This window comes from Colobus angolensis, unplaced genomic scaffold, assembly GCF_000951035.1.
Source record: "Colobus angolensis palliatus isolate OR3802 unplaced genomic scaffold, Cang.pa_1.0 Scaffold287, whole genome shotgun sequence".
In the NCBI taxonomy this organism is placed as follows: domain Eukaryota; kingdom Metazoa; phylum Chordata; class Mammalia; order Primates; family Cercopithecidae; genus Colobus; species Colobus angolensis.
The window spans coordinates 4,065,930-4,082,592 of NW_012116121.1; the positions used below are offsets into that span (position 1 = coordinate 4,065,930).

A 16,663-nucleotide genomic window follows, 5' to 3' on the forward strand; every position below is an offset into this window, starting at 1 on the left:
GCGCGAGGGGGGTGGAGGGCCGGTGGGGGGCCCGGGGGTCCCAGTGTCCTGCGGCCCTGCTGGAGCCTTGGCGGCAGCCGGGCCCCGGTGGCCTCCACCCCGCCAGTGCTGGGGCGGATCTGTGCGGGGAGGCTCCCTGGCCGCTGCTGGAGCTTGCCATTGGCTCGCGCAGGAAAGTTACTTGGAGTCTGAGAGATGCTGGGGAAAGTTTCCAGTTCACTTCGCATGGTCTGGTAGAACAAGTTTCTCCTCCCCTCCCCCTCCTCGCCCCTGCGGCGCTTCAAAGCCCCAGGTTGCCCGGGCGGTAGGCGGGCGCTGCCGCCTCCTTCCCGGTACCGCAAACCCCGCTCGGTTCCAGCAACTCTTCAACCAGATCAGCTGCGCGGGGAAGTTACCGCCGCGGCGCTGTGGGTCCCGAGGAGAGCGCGTGGTCACCAGAGCGCGGACCTTTTGCAAGGGCGACGGGTCCCCACCGCTTCCTCCCGGGCTCTCAGCTGGCCGTCGGGGGGACTGGCGGGGCGGCCCCTCTCCCCCGGGGTGCGCAGTTTGCCTTCGCTCCGAAGGCTTTGCGCACACCGGGCTCTGTGAAGCCACTGCTCCCGGGGACAGAGCTCTGAATTTTATTTTATTCTGAAGCTTAGCTTTATAAAACGGTGTTTCTTTACAGAGTCCTGACCGCAGGCTCCAGGAACTTGGAATGGAATGGACTCGAGCTTTCGGCTTCCCCATTTCAATCCTTTTTAGAAAGGTCTCCTGAACAGGGTGAAGTGGTTGAGGCGGCGGATCTTCACCCTAACTGTAGCAGAGGCACCGTCCACGCGTGTGGGAGATCGTTTTTCTCTTTGTACAGCCGGGCAGAGCTCAGAATTCACGTTCTTTTTCATTACGTCCACAAGTGTTTGAAGACTTTATACTGATCAAAACGGCTTCAGCCTTTGACACACGTGTTTCTATTTGCGTAAACTGGAGCTTATTTTAATAATCAGGTGATGGCGATTCACGCCAGTGTGCGCACCCTCCTCGCTCCAGAGCATGGCCATTTGAAATACAGCTGTTACCAGGTTCCACCTGACTTCACCTCTGTCTCTCATTATGTTTCAATAAGGCTGTGACTATATGACCACAAATAACCTGACTAGGTAGAACGATCACTTTTATTAATTCACAAGGTATTTTTATCAACAAAAGTGTTTAATATAAGCCACCTGTTTCCCCCCACCTATTTCATCTATGTAGATTGTGTCTATTTTGAATAATAATATTGCTGGGTATTATCTGAACGGCCTGCACCAAAAGGTTAAATATAAAGAAATACAGTAGCACTTTGGCAGGCGGAGGCAGGTGGATCACCTGAGGTCAGGAATTTGAGACCAGCCTGACCAACCAGGTAAAACCCCGACTCTACTAAAAATACAAAAATTAGCCGGATGTGGGGGTGGGCCCCTGTAGTCCCAGCTACTCCGGAGGCTGAGACTGGAGAATTATTTGAACCCAGGTGATTGAGGGTGCAGTGAGCTGAAATCGTGCCACTGAACTCCAGCCTGGGTGACGATGGAGCGAGACTCGTTTTCAAAACAACAGCAACAACAACGACACCACCACCACCACCAATATAGTAGCAGTAAGGGAATTTGGAAAAGAACTCTAGCTTAGCTATTTGGAAAATGGCTGGTTTATTAATGTGGTCTTCTGCAAATGCTAAACAAAGGCTATCTTACATGACACAATCATCTGATATATGCACCATCTCATTTAATTTGCACAACTCTGGCTTGGAGCTATTTTATTATTTACCCATATTTTATTACTTAAGGAAAAGGAGCTTTGGAAAGGAACACCTGACCCAGATTATGAAGCTGGTGAATGATTCAGGAAGGAAGGAAGGATTTTAACACAGGGATTCCCAGTCTTCTGAGGACGGGACAGTTGGTGAGGCCTTGAGGACACTGAAGTCTGAGATTGGGAATCTTACAATATATGGCTGTTAAGTTCCTAATTATTGCAGTAGAACTGAAGCACACGCTTCCTTATTTCCCCAAAGCCTTTAGGGAGAAGAACTAAAATCTTACTGGAAATGACAAAGTAAGCTTTTAGGAATAAATTAGGCTACATTTCTGTCATTTGCGAGTCTATAGAAGTCCCACAGAAGGACAATGTTTAAAAAATAGTTTTTAAAAAAAATTTTAATGAATACATGATCATTTGGATTTTTTATATGGAAATAGTTTGCTTCTAAGCATAACTGGAAAAATATTTTGAATTCAGCATAATATTTACAAGTTAATTTCAGGGCTGTCATGGATAGGTGGAGATCTAAGTTATTTCAAGTTGCTTTTCTTTGGCTCAGGCATTAGGTGTGCACCATCCCGTTAAGGATTTTGCTACTTGAGTATTGGTTTCAGGATTCGCTATTCCTCCAAACCCCAGGTCTGTTGGATAGCCTGAAAAAAACACAGATGGCTAAAAGGGAACCTGAGGTTATGATGCTTTAAATAAACAAAGAAACTTAAGACAATTGCATTCCAGAGTTGCCTTTTGCCTCCAAATTCTTACAAGTTTGTAAGGGAACAGTCTTTTGCACCAGACAGTTTCTGGGAAACCCATCGAATACATGGGCGGGTGAATGAGTTGAAGTGGTCCGCCCAGTGCCCCCGGAAGAGCCCTCCCCTCTGCTGCTGTGGAGCTGTTCTTCACCAGGGCTGTGCCCCTCACTCACTTTCCTTAGAGTGAATTACTGTCCAGAACCTCCTTGGTCTACCATGAGGATAAACTCAATGGGCTCACCCGACTAAGTTACTCCGAATCCCCAGGATGTGTCCAGCAGGACCTGGGTTTGGTTTGAGCTAGCACCTTCCTGTGCACACTCAGAAATTTACAGACTCACCAAGAGACCCCAGTATGTTGTTATCACTCTCTTCTTAAACCTCATCATACCCTATCATGATATCTACATTCTTCCTCCTTTGCTGACAAGACCTTCAATGGTGCATCATGATACATCATTCTGTGCTCATACTATGAGCTATTGAAGAGAAACAGAGCTGATAAAAATATACTTGAGTATTTTCTCCATTGACCATTCAACAGCATTCAGCATTTTTAGATGTTTTGAAGTGGCTGAGCTGTGATCCAAATTTCTTTTTGGAAGGAACAAATGGAGCTCAGCAGCATTATGAAGCTGGTCACATTTGGACGTTTTGTTGTGATTTGTCCAGGTGTCCCTCTCTGATTTTGCTTGTGCGGCCTCTCCTCTGGTCTCTCCTGTGTCCTCAGTGACCAGTGTTGTCCTGTGGTTTCCCGTTGGGAAGGCTGCCACTGTGCCATCTAGGCGGTCCTGTCCTCTTGGGCAGGGTCCTGTCTCCTCCAGCCCTTTCCTTCCTCTTTGAAACATTCTCATTTGCCCCTGCAAGAAAGCCCTGTTCTGTCGATACCTTGCATTCAGGTTTTGATACTCTCATTTCTGCTGGTAGAACAGTAAACTAACACCTTGTCAATATATTGAGTGTTTTCCCAAATGTCCTGCGGCAAGTAAACACTTGTTTTGTTGCAGATGTTGCTGAGTCATTTCAGGAAGTGGGAAGCATTTCAGTAGGGGAGAGAATTTGAGGTCAGAAATTCATACCCCTGTGATGGCTGCTTCTTCACCTGCATAGGGCCTGGGCAGCTGGTAAATATATCCTGTGGCTTCCAAGTAGGGTGTGACTAATTGCTCTGAAAGTGCCTCCTCTGGCTGAATGGAGCAGGCTTTTGCAATAAGTTCAATTTGATTGAATTATTTCCATGCTACACGGAACAAAGAACTGGTTGGAACATGGCTTCTGGTTCCTTGAGAGACTTCTCCGCAATCTACAGACGATCTAAAGCACTTAGTCAGCCTGGGGCTCAATTTTCTCTAGATTTTCCCTCACATGGGATATAGCAATGAACTTAAGTAACAGTTCTGCAGGCTTGGCAATGTCGTCTAAGACCAAATATATGCTGGAAGTTCCTATATCGAAAACCCCACATTTTCATATCATTTCTCCTGAGTATTACGCTGGCAAGAAAAGACAAAAATAGCTTTTTTAATTAAGGGAGCCAGTGTGTCTCAAGGAGATTCCCTGACAGGGACATTAATTGTAAAACCTTTGCAAAAATGTTCTGGAAATCATCGGTGATGCTGAATCCCCAATAAGTTGTCTAAAAGCACAGCACGGTGGGTAGGATTTGAATAAAGAATGAGAGGAAGCCTGATGGGTGGTGATTTGCTGCAAGGAGAATTGCAGTGGAGGCAGCCCATAAGAGGAAGAAGAAAGAATATTTTGGCACAAACGCTGGCGATATTTGGGTGGGCTGCGCTGAAGAAATGTCTGATGATATTATCTTCATTTGTTTACTTGCCTCCTTTCCCCATCAGATCGTGAATTTCGGAACAGCAAATCTCTAGTTTTCTGATGCATCCAGGATCTAACATTGTGCCTGACATGTAGTAGGGACCTGGTGTTTGTTAATATATGGGGTCCTGGAAGAAACCAAGGCAGATAATAGACTAATAAGCTTGCATGAGTGGGTCATGGCATGGCTGTTTCTGGGCAAAACCCCAGAGCTCCATGTGCTGGGCGTTCTCTGCAAACAGGTGCTATGGCTCTGAACTTGTCTGGCTGTGCATCAGTCTTCCTGGCATGCTCCTAAATGTTAGAAAAGAATGTATTTGGCAACTCATATTCATTGTTACCTAATCACCTAATTTGAGTTTTTATTTTAATGATCTTATAAATAGTGATGCTACCATTTCAGCATGTTAATAATTATTAATGCAACATACGCAGTGGGTTGTGAGAGGTGAGGCGAACTGATTTCATTAGTCTGTGTCTTTCAGGTTCTTAATCATTTGCATAAAAAGTTGAAGAACATGTCAAAGAAGTCTGAAGCATCCAAGAAAAAGGTAATGATCACAAATATATATATATATATATATATATATATATATATATATATATATAGGTTACTTTTCAGAGCTTAGTTTATCTTTATTTTTACTTGCCCTCATGTCTACCCAAAGCCTGTAACATTTAGGACCCTTGGTGTGGCTGAGGAGGTTTGAGATGAGCCTCCCGCTGTTAGGATGGGAATGGAGGGTCAGCCTTGGCCAGGGCATTGCGGGTCACTCTGTGCTGCATTCAAACTTAGCTGAAGATCTGGGGAGGCGAGGAAATGTGGATTCTGCTGATCCTGCGCCTCACTGGGAGGTGTGCTTGGGTTGACTGAGACAGAGTGCAGAGTGCAGAGTTGCTGACATGCACACTTCGAGGGAGAGTGTAGTCATTTGGTTGTATGTTTACAATCTGATGTGATTCCAAAAAGCTCAGGTTTGGTTCTCGTTTAAGACAACGTCGTTATAATCCCTCCCTAAAGCCGCCAGGGCACTGGGTCGTCCTTGCCTCTTTCACCCACATGTGCTGACTCTGACCCCACGGGTAAAGACTGAAGAGTGGACGAGGCTGAAAGCTGATTCCTCCCGTTGCTAACTGACTTTCTCATCCCCACCCTGACTTAAACAAGCTTCTCCTGAGTAGTATCACAGCGTCAAACTTACTGATGGTCATGACATTCTACATTTTGAGGAAAAACTATTTCACAGATCAAGATTAAATTAACTTTTACTCAGAAAATATCTATATAACCTCTAATTTTAGGAAGTAGAATGAGATTATTAGGCAATATGATTAAGGAGTAGGAGGTTATAACTGGATGTTTTAACCCAAAAGTGTAGTAATAACATCTTAAAATACCTTGTTTTTTCCCTTATAAGTATTTATTATGATCAATGACATATATAACTTATAGAAATTAGAGTTTAGATCATATTTAATCATGTTTACTGAAAAATTCTACTTGGATAAAGGACAGCTCCTCCTGACTTTCCTTGTTGATCAGCAGTAATGTGGCTAAAAGGCCATCTGACAGTCCAGAGTCGAAACCAGTGGTAGAGAATTGGTTATAGAGCACAAACATTAAGACCTTTTTTCTTTTTTCTGGCAGCAAAAAAGTAGCTTATATCAGAAATGCAATCATACACTTTTTAGGATAACCACCTAAGAATACAAGGTGCAATATAAGTAACAAGACCATGTTATGGCTTTATTCCATTGATCCTTTCTTACATCTGAACCATTATGATGAATATTTCATTTTAGGCATCTAGGCCCCTCATTAGAGCAGCTGACCAAGTGCTAAGTTATATGAATGGAATAAACCCTGAAAGTTGCTGCTTTCCTCCTTTGTTTTTAGTAATGGGCTGTTATGGTAGAGATTTTCCATTTTTCTGGTATATCTATTTATTTTTCCTCTGAGCCACACTTCTTATTTCTAAGAAAATGGTTCTTTAAAGACAATTAAGGATCATTTCTGACTTCTCCTTGGACAGTTATTTTTGGAGCACCTGAAGCCAGCGTTGTAATGGAAGAGATAAATGTGTAAGTCCCACAGGCCTGTTCAAGGGAGCAGTGTTTGGAGCATCAGGGAAGGAAGAGATTAATTTCCCTTGGGAGGGATTGGGTTCACCAAACTTTAACCAAGAAGACATCATTGATCTGTGATAAATGTTTGTTAATGATTCAAAAGATTTTATGCTTACCAACAGAAATAAAACAAAACATTTCTTTAATATTTGCTGAATCTTACTTGTGTCGATGGTAGTTTTAGTCTCTATATTTGAAAAAGTATTAGAGAGAAATCGTGAAGGTCTCAGAGAAGAACAAAATACTTAAAAAATAGGTCTTATAAAAATGATTAGAAAAGCTATTTTATTTTACAATAAAAAACCTAAAGATTAGTGACTAGTTCAGTAATTAGTTATATACACATACACACATATATACACAAATATTTAGATTTATGTGAGTATATGCATGTATAAGACATATGTGCTTACATATATACATATCCTAAATATATCTATATAAAATTATCTTTTGCTTATTCTTACCATGAGGAGGTTCTAGCATTTGAAGAAGGGATGAAAATTTTCTTTTTCATTTTCACAGCCTCTGACCCTTAACAGCCACTGAACACATGTCAGATCTTTTTGATGTATTTAATTGCCTCCTTGTTTGCATAGAACAAATAAATGTGGTGGTGGTGGTGATGGTGGTGGTAGTGATGGTGGTGATAATAGTGGTGGGTGGTAGTGGTGGTGATGATGGTGATCATTGTTGTGATGGTGGCGATTGTGGTGGTGATGGTGATGGTGGTGATGATGGTGGCGATTGTGATGCTGGTGGTGGTCATGGTGGTGGTGGTAATGATGGTGGTGGTGATGATGGTCGTGGTGATTGTGGTGGTTGTGCTGATGGTGGTGGTGGTCATAGTGGCGGTGGCGGTGGTCATAGTGGCGGTGGTGTTGATGGTCATGGTGGTGATGGTGGCGATTGTGATGGTGATGGTGGTAGTGGTGATGGTGGTGGTTATGGTGGTGATGGTGGCGATTGTGATGGTGGTGGTGATGGTGGTGATGATGATGGTTATAGTGGTGATGGTGGTGGGTGGTAGTGGTGATGATGATGGTGGTCATGGTGGTGATTGTGGTGATGGTGATGGTGGTGTTGGTGGTGGTGATGGTGGTGATCATGTGATGGTGGCGATTGTGATGGTGGTGGTGGTGATGGTGGTGGGTAGTGATGGTGGTGGTGGTGATGGTGGTGGGTAGTGATGGTGGTGGTGGTCGTAGCGGTGATGGTGGTGGTGATGGTGGTCATGGTGGTGATGGTGATGGTGGTGGTGGCAATGGTGCCAGTGGTGGTGGTGGCAGTGGTGCCGGTGGTGGTGGTGGCAGTGGTGGCAGTGGTGGTGGTGGTAATAGTGATGATGGTGGCGATTGTGGTGGTGATGATAATGGTGGTGGTGGTGTGTGTGTATCTAAGAAAGAGATGGGAGAGAGGAGCAGAGGAAGGGTAAGAAGAGGGAGGGGAAGCAGAAGAGTGAAGAGAAGGAAGGTGGTGGAGAGAGGGGAACAGAGGCAGGAGAGGTGAGAAAGGGGAAACGCGGGAGGGAAAGAAAGAATACATGGCAACTTCCCTGAAAACAAAGACAGGAACTGGATTGGTCCATCGTGGGTCTTTCCCCAGGTCTCGGCACAGAAAATTGCTACTGGTGCACATGTGTTCATTTGATTAGTAATGGAAGATGTGACAGGGATTTGGGTAGTTTGCTCATTTCAGCTCCACTTGTTTCCAGCCCTTTCTCTCAATGGCTAAGTAAAGTTCCCTTTGTCTGCTCTATATCCACTTCTCTTAGTACGTTCAGGCTGCTTTAAGAAAATACCATAGCCTGGGTGGCTCATAAACAATGGAAGTTTATTTCTTGCAGTCCTGGAGTTTGGAAGTCTGAAATCAAGCTCCTGCAGATTAAGTGTTTGGTGAGGGCTGTTTTCTGGTTCATAGATGGCCCCTTCTCTCTGTGTCCTCACAGAGTGGAAGGCGTGAGGCAGCTCTCTGTGCCCTCTTTCATAAGGGGACTGGTCCCATTATTCATAGGGTGGGAGGCATAAGGCAGCTCTCTAGGCCTCTTTCATAAGGGCGCTAGTCTCTGTGTCCTCACAGGGTGCAAGGCGTGAGGCAGCTCTCTGCGCCCTTATTCCTAAGGGCACTGGTCCCATTATGACTACTCCCCCCACCTCATGACCTAATTACCACCCCAAAGCCCCACCTGTTAATACCATCACCTTGGTGATTAGGTTCCAATATATAAATTTTTTGGAGGGGGTGGGGACATAAACTTTGAGACAGTGCGGCCATCCATACAGGGCTTTCCTGTTAAGAGTTACAACTATTATGGGGTGGGGAGATTGGCCTTTCATGATAAACATGCTCACAGTTATTCTCCATGTTTGGAGAAAGTGCAAAAGAAGAATAGGATTTCTTCTGCAGAAATAAAGCGCTGGGATTGATCACATGCTTTGCTTAAACTCTGCTTTGAGTTTCTGGCTCAAAGCTGATTGGTGAAACCTTGGAAGACCTCAAAATGGGATAGACAACCCTACTGGACGGTTGTTTCTTGGAGAAAATTGGATTAAAGGACCTCTTGATGTCCTATCAAGCCACTGGGTTCTTTTAATGTTTGCTTTTTGTTGTTGTTGTTTCTTTGGCTTTAAGTAACTCCGTAAGCTTTTTGGCTATCATTTATACGTTTGTGAAGTTTTTTTTTTTTTTTAATCATGTTCATATTTTAGTCTCTTCTTTTCTCCCCATATGTCAAATTCCATTAGACATATTGTGAGTAAAATTCTTTGAAGAAAGAACAGACACCTCAGATGATTTGAAAAAGAGCATCTCACAATAAGAAGAGCGACTAATATTTTTTCAGATACTTTCAGCAGAAGGAGCACAGAGAAACCAGGCTATTAAAAGACCTAAACTCAAGGGTAAGAAGAATTTGTAGAGAGATTTAGCACGCAATTTTAAACGATGAATTTTTCTCCATCAGAAGATCATGTTGGGATTCTATACGCTAAATAGACAAAGGAGGGAAGCACAGGGGACGTGTCCATCTGACGGAGACGGAGGACCCTGTAAGAGAGTAGAAAGAATCACGTCATAAATCAATTTTAAAAATCAGCCTTGTCTTCCAGAGAGGGAGTTCTCCATGTGACTTTCTCTGCTCTGTATCCAATGGTCTTAGTCTGTTCAGGCTGCAATAAGAAAATACAACCGCCTGGGTGGCCCATAAACAATAGAAATGTATTTCTTGCAGTCCTGGAGGTTAGAAGTCTAAAATCAAGCTCCTGCAGATTCAGTGTTTGGTTACTTTCTGATGTTACTTTCTGATGTTTCCATGGGAAAGACAGGAAGCGGCTTTTCCAGCTCTTTCTGAGGAAAGGAGATGCTTCAGCCTTAGGGGTTGATACTAAGCATTTTTTATTGCCTTTAAATTGAGGTGGGTAAGACAACTTTCTTTTTGTTGTGACTTTTATGTAATTCATCAGTGGTTCTCCAAACACCTTCTTGAGCTCTTTTTAAATTTGTTTTTAGAGATGGGGTCTTGCTTTGTTGTCCAGGCTGAGGTACAGTGGTGTGATGATAGCTCACTGCAGCCTCAACCTCATGGGCTCAAGAGATCCTCCCACCTCAGCCTCCTGCACAGCTGGGACTACAGGTGCACACTGCTGCACCTGGCTAAGTTATTTGAAAACATTTTTTAAAGGTGGGGACTCAGGATGTTGCCCAAGCTGGCCTAGAATGCCTGGCCTCAAGCGATCCTCCTGCCTCAGCCTCCCATAGTGGTGGGATTACAGGCATGAGCCACTGTACCTGGCTGAGCTTTTTAAAAAGGCAGATTCCTGGGTAACTAATAACCTCTACCAATTGCTTTAAAGCTATAAGAGATGAGGTATAGCTATCTGAATTTAAAAAAAAAAAGGCTTTGCACTGGGTAAGGATGGGCATACTAACCTACTTAAATCCCAGGGTTGAAATTCATACACATGCATTATTTTGCCAGATCTTTAACTTTGAGCTAGTCTATGCTAGGCATATATTGTTTCCTGAGTTTGACAGTTTGGAGCAGTAGTAAATCAATAAAGATGGTTTTCCAGCGGCATGGAACTTTTTGCCCCATGTCCCATCTTCTACCAGCATCCGTTGCAAGGGAAGAATGAAGACAAAACTCAGCTACTGTTTTCAACCATGCACATGGGTGTTATTTGCCATATTGACGTTGCTACAACTGAATTGGACTCAGTTCGAAGACAGCAGGACCAGGTGCCCAGGGCCTGCTAGCAGGGAGCTGGCTTTTAACAACCCTGAGGCCTTCAACTTCAATGGCCTGAGATGCTTGATTAACATGAAGAAAATAGTAATCCCCTGGAGAAACTTATCTGGGAGGATAGTCAGTGTTGACAGGCCTTCCATTAAACTCTTTTGGGAACAATCTGAGACAAATGATGTAGTTTATGCAACACCCATTAAGCCTTCTTTCCTGATATTTGTGTTGCAAACTGTAATCCCATCTCATTTCAAACCTGCTGGTAAACCAAGAAAAAGAACCTGATTCTTATCCATGGCTCTAAGACTAATGGGACTAGTAAAAATTAAAAGGCAAACTTGGAATGAGTCACAGACACACAAAGTTAACAAACACTGCCAGAGAAAACACTGCCCTCCGGCCTCAGGGCACACTGCCATTTGCCCTGTGGATGTTGATAAGGCATGGATCTTATCAGTAAGCTGCTGGGATAGATTTCTGCTTTGTACTTAGTAAAAATGTCTAAAAGAATCATTTTGTGACATGGAGAGATGGTCTGATTGTCTTAGAAAGAAATGATGATGTTTTATATTCTATTTGTAGGTATAATTATATCTAGATTGTTTTGACTAAATCATCTGAGAATGGCATTTCTCATCCACTAATAGATAAATGGATTGATAGCAGGCACTCCCATTATCTCTTTGCTTTGTGTGTCATACAGTAAGTGGTTTTAATATGTAAGCTTGTACCCTATAAAACCCATACTCAGATTTTTATACCTGAGTTGTTTGTCGTGTTTAAATAGATGAGGCATAGTCTAGGAATCATTTCATTGGTTCATCCTATTGTCAGATGAGGAAGTTGAGGCTCAGGGAGTTTATGACATTTTGCAAAGGTCGTACAACCAGCTTATAGCATGACCAGGTGGGAACACAGACCTGCTGTCAGTCCTGGGATCTTGTGCACTCCCTGGTGCCTCTCAACAGGGAGCTTAACTCTCATCTCCTGTCCACCTTGCTGGTGGAATTTGTCCTGGTCTTGATCTGAGATCTAGCCCTCCCTCTCCTGTCTCTGCCTGGATCCTGGGCACAGCTTCCTGGCTTCTAGTCCCCCTCTTTGATAAACTTCATCTCTTGTCTTACTTTGCTACCTCATGTCAATCCTTGAAAAGCTGTCATCTCATGTATTATAGTCTGGTTGTCATTTCTATTGCAGTGGGACTCCAGTCCATGGGAAGTGATAAGAAGAGTCCTTTTGGCTGGGCGTGGTGGCTCACGCCTATAATCCCAGCACTTTGGGAGGCCGAGGCAGGTGGATCATGAGGTCAGGAGTTTGAGACTAGCCTGACCAATATGGTGAAAACCCGTCCCTACTAAAAATACAAAAATTAGCCAGCATGGTGGCACATACCTGTAATCCCAGCAACTCAGGTGGCTGAGGCAGAAGAATTGCTTGAACCTGGGAGGTGGAGGTTGCAGTGAGCTGAGATTGTGCCACTGCACTCCAGCCTGGGTGACCGAGTGAGACTCCATCTCAAAAAAAAACAAAAACAAAAAAAAGAAGAGTCCTTTTGCCATGTAGGATTTCCCCTCCTAGCAGTGTGGAGCTGTGGTTCCCACTGCCCTGTGATAGTCCTGCAGGGTGTGAGGTCCATGCAGGACCATTGTAGGAAGGCCTGTGTCCCAAGGGAAAACCTGTGGTGGGACAATGCTGTCTCAGTCATGGAGTCACTTTCCCATGTCTTAGTCTTCTCTCCATGTGAAATTATAAGAAAAATAAGGCTCTATTTTCATTCTTTTTCTCTCACTTTCTCTTCTTTTACCCCAACTTTTCTTCTCCCACTCATCCATTTTAGAGTATTTCTGTTTAGAAAACAGACTGGTGGCCCCCGGTGAACCCTTCACCACATCTGTATGCTGTGATGGGAAGGCCAGGGGAGGGCGACTGCTTTCCTGCTCTGTGAAACCCAGTGAGGCCTAGGAGGAGAGTGGGTATATTAGTCTGTTCTTGCACTGCTAATAAAGACATACCCAAGACTGGGTAATTTATAAAGAATAGATGTTTAATTGATTCACAGTTCCACAGGGCTGGGGAGGCCTCAGGAAACTTACACTTATGGTGGAAGAGGAAGCAAATATGTCCTTCTTCATGTGGCGGCAGGAAGGAGAAGAATGAGAGTAAAGGGTGCAAAAAGCCCCTATAAAACCATCAGATCTCATGAGAACTCATTCGCTATCATGAGAATAGCATGAAGGTAACTGCCCTTCTGATTCAGTTATCTCGTTTTGGGTTCCTGCCACCACACATGGGGATTATAGCAACTACAATTCAAGATGAGATTTGGGTGGGAACAGACAGCCAAACCATGTCTTACTGCTCCTGGCCCCTCCCAAATCTTATGTCCTCACATTTCAAAACACAATCATGCCCTTCCAGCATTCCCGCAAAATCTTAACTCATTTCAGAATTAACTCAACAGTCCAAGTTCAAAGTCTCATCGGAGGCAAGGCAAGTCCCTTTTGCCTATGAGCCTTTACAATCAAAAGCAAGTACCTATTATACTTCCTATATACAGGCATCAGGGAAATACACCCATTCCAAATAGGAGAAATTGGCCAAAACAAAGGGGCTACAGGCCCCACGCAAGTCTGAAATCCAGTGGAGCAGCCAAACCTTAAAACTCCAAGGTGATCTCCTTTGACTCCATGTTTCACATCTAGGTCACACTGATACAAGAGGTGGGCTCCCATGGCTGTGGGCGGCTCCTCCCCTGTGGCTTTGCAGGGTATAGCCCCCTTCCAGGCTGCCTTCATGGCTGATGTTGAGTGTCTATGGCTTTTCCAGGTGCAGGGTGCAAACTTTTGATGGATCTACCATTCCGGGGTCTGGAGGACGGTGGCCCTCTTCTCACAAATCCACTAGGTAATGACCCAGTGGGGACTCTGTGTGGGGGCTCTGACCCCATATTTCCATTCTGCACTGCCCTACCAGAGGTTATCCCTAAGGACTTTGCCCCTGCAGCAGACTTGTACCCGGGCATCCAAGCATTTCCATACATCCTCTGAAATCTAAACGGAAGTTCCCCAACCTCAATTCTTGACTTCTGTGCACCTGCAGGCCTAGCCTCATGGGTAAGCTGCCAAGGTTTGGGGCTTACACCTGCTGAAGCAATGGCCTGAGCTATATGTTGGCCCCTTTTAGCCAAAGCTGGGATACAGGACACCAAGCCCCAAGACTGCACAAAGCAGCAAGGCCCTGGGCTTGGACATGAAACCCTTTTTCCTCGTAGGCCTCTGGGTGTGTGATGGGAAAGGCTGCCATGAAGACCTCTGATGTGCCCTGGAAACGTTTTCCCCATTGTCTTGGTGATTAACATTTGGCTTTTCATTACTTATGCAAATTTCTGCAGCCTGCTTGAATTTCTCCTCCAAAAATGGGTTTTTCTTTTCTATTGCATGATCAGGCTGCAAATTTTCCAAACTTTTATGCTTTGCTTCCCTTGTAAACATAAGTTCCAATTCCAAACCATCTCTCTCAAGTGCAAAGTTCCACAGATCTCTAGGGCAAGGGCAAAATGCCACCAGTCTCTTTGCTAAAGCATAGCAAGAGTGACCTTTACTCCAGTTCCCAAGAAGTTTCTGGTCTCCATCTGAGACTACCTTAGCCTGGACTTCATTGTCCATATCACTATCACCATTTTAGTCAAAGCCATTCAACAGTTTCTAGGAAGTTCCAGACTTTCCCACATCTTCCTGTCTTCTCAGCCCCCCAAGGCTCTAGGGAGTTTCAGACTTTCCATAGTTTTCCTGTCTTCTTCTGAGCCGTCCAAACTGTTCCAGCCTCTGCCTATTACCCAGTTCCAAAGTCGCTTCCACGTTTTTGGGTATCTTTACAGCAGTGCCCCACTCTCTGCAGTACCAATTTACTGTATTAGTCCATTCTCATACCGCTAGTAGAGATATACTCAAGACTGGGTAATTTATAAAGGAAAGAAGTTTAATTGACTCACAGTTACACAGGGATGGCAGTCATAGCAGAAAGGGAAGCAAACACGTCCTTCACATGACAGCAGGAAGGAGAAGGATGAGAGCGAAGGGTCGGGGGAAACCCCTTATAAAACCCATCAGCTCTCACAAGAACTCACGAGAACAGCATGAGGGTAACTGCCCCTATGATTCAGTTACCTCTCCAGGTCCCTCCCATGACATGCGGAGATTATGGGAATGACAATTCAAGGTGAGATCTGGGTTGTCACAGCCAAACCATATCAATGGGATTGCTGCCAGCCCACACCCTGATGCTTCCCTCCCCACGTCCGAGCAGGCTCTAAAATACCACAGCCTGGACGATGTCTGAGAGAAAGAGGTTCCTTGAGTCCACACCTTTGGAAAAGAGGCTGAAAGGCACTCCTCTTATGCACTTAATGTTCCTTTTTTCCTATGAGAAGTAAACTTGCTGATAAAGTGAACAGAGAGCTGAAGTCGCCGAACAGAGGAGGCTGGGGAAGCGCTCTGTCCCTTCATGCCAGGAAACTGAGATGGAGGTTGTCTCATGGGGGCTTTTATTGCCCACCCAGCTAGCATAATGCTTCTTGAGAAGCAGCCCTGTTGTGAGCAGAGAGGGAAGTGTGGCTTGTGATGACTGGAGTTTTCCCTGCACCACAGCTGCAGAGCGCATGGGCTGGGGAGCATGTCCGCCTGGCTGCCAGCCCCAACTTTGCGTTCAGCTGTGAGACACTGGACATTTGCTTTTCTCCTCCTGAGTCTCAGTTTTCTTATCTACAATCTGTGGGTCATGAGAGCATCTCCTTCATAGAGTTGTAAAGGGGATTTGGTGAAATAATGCATGTGGTCCCGTCATTGGTCCCCTAGTTTCGATGGCTCTGTTGTGACCATCGAGACACTAGAGGTTGTGTATGGGTTTTGAGCTGCACTTGTTAAAGAACAATCTGTTTGAGAGGGAACCAACTGAGTGCTTTGTATTTTATAGTTTAAAAAGTATTAGACACTTTGTAATTAAAGCATTTTAATAAAATAGGTCATTGTCGTTTCTTTGAATCCAGAGACATAGAGTTTTCAATTAATCACAAACCAAGCCACCTAGCTCTTGTCTTTCAACATGTGTGGAATAGGCGAGGTTGTCCTAAGGCTTACTTCCAGTCCCATAGGTTTGTGGCCAGTCGAGGAGGCCGTGGCCATGCATACAGGCATGTCCTTGTTGAGCATAGGAGGTTGAGGTCCTCTCCTGTTGAGGTCCCTAATCAGGGACGACTTCCTCCTACCATTTGCTCAGTAGAAATCACAAAAGAAACACAAAGACCCTACCTCTGATTTCTAAGTATTTCTGATTTAGGAGCAGCAAAGAAAGAGTTAAAATGAAAGAAAGCAAAAGGGACTAATTTGGTCCATAGACTGAAACTGAAATGAAACACATCGGTGCATCCATTAATTTGGCCTTGAATTTGCCAAAGTTTAATGAGGAGAAATAAACATCTACACTCTTGCTCATAGAGGTGACTACTTGGAGCAAAGTCCAGCACTCCTCTGCGATGCATTGCTGGTGATACAGCGGCGGTGGGTAGCATGCTTGAACAGTTCTGCTGGTTTAAAAGTTACAGTCTCTAATCTTTGTAGTTTTCTAGTTCCGTGGCTCGAAGCATTCTTCCTATAATTCATTTCACATATATCACAAAATTATTACTATGGAAGGTAATGACAGGTCTTGGAGAAGTTATGAACAAAAGTATTATGGGGAGTGAAGGTTAACGCTTAAAGCAGATGTAGTATCCATTTTTGATCTCATGAAAATATACATAAAATTAGCTTAGGATGTATTTTTAAATGCTGGATTCTTTTTCTGTTGTAATCAATGAATTTCCCTCCTTCTTCTCCCTTGCCACCGTGGCCGCCTCCTCCTCCTCCTCCCTCTTCCTCCTCCCCCC

The 16,663-nt window shown here is 44.4% G+C and overlaps 1 protein-coding gene across 1 annotated transcript in view; it reads left to right on the top strand.

The window, feature by feature from the left end:
* Positions 1–4,552: 4,552 nt before the first annotated feature.
* Positions 4,553–16,663, top strand: part of GALR1 (galanin receptor 1) — a 13,287-nt gene continuing 1,176 nt past the window's right edge. The window contains exons 1-2 of the mRNA XM_011948937.1: positions 4,553–4,615; positions 4,859–4,924. Coding sequence (XP_011804327.1) covers positions 4,553–4,615; positions 4,859–4,924 — 129 coding nt within the window. The remainder of the gene's footprint in view (positions 4,616–4,858; positions 4,925–16,663) is intronic.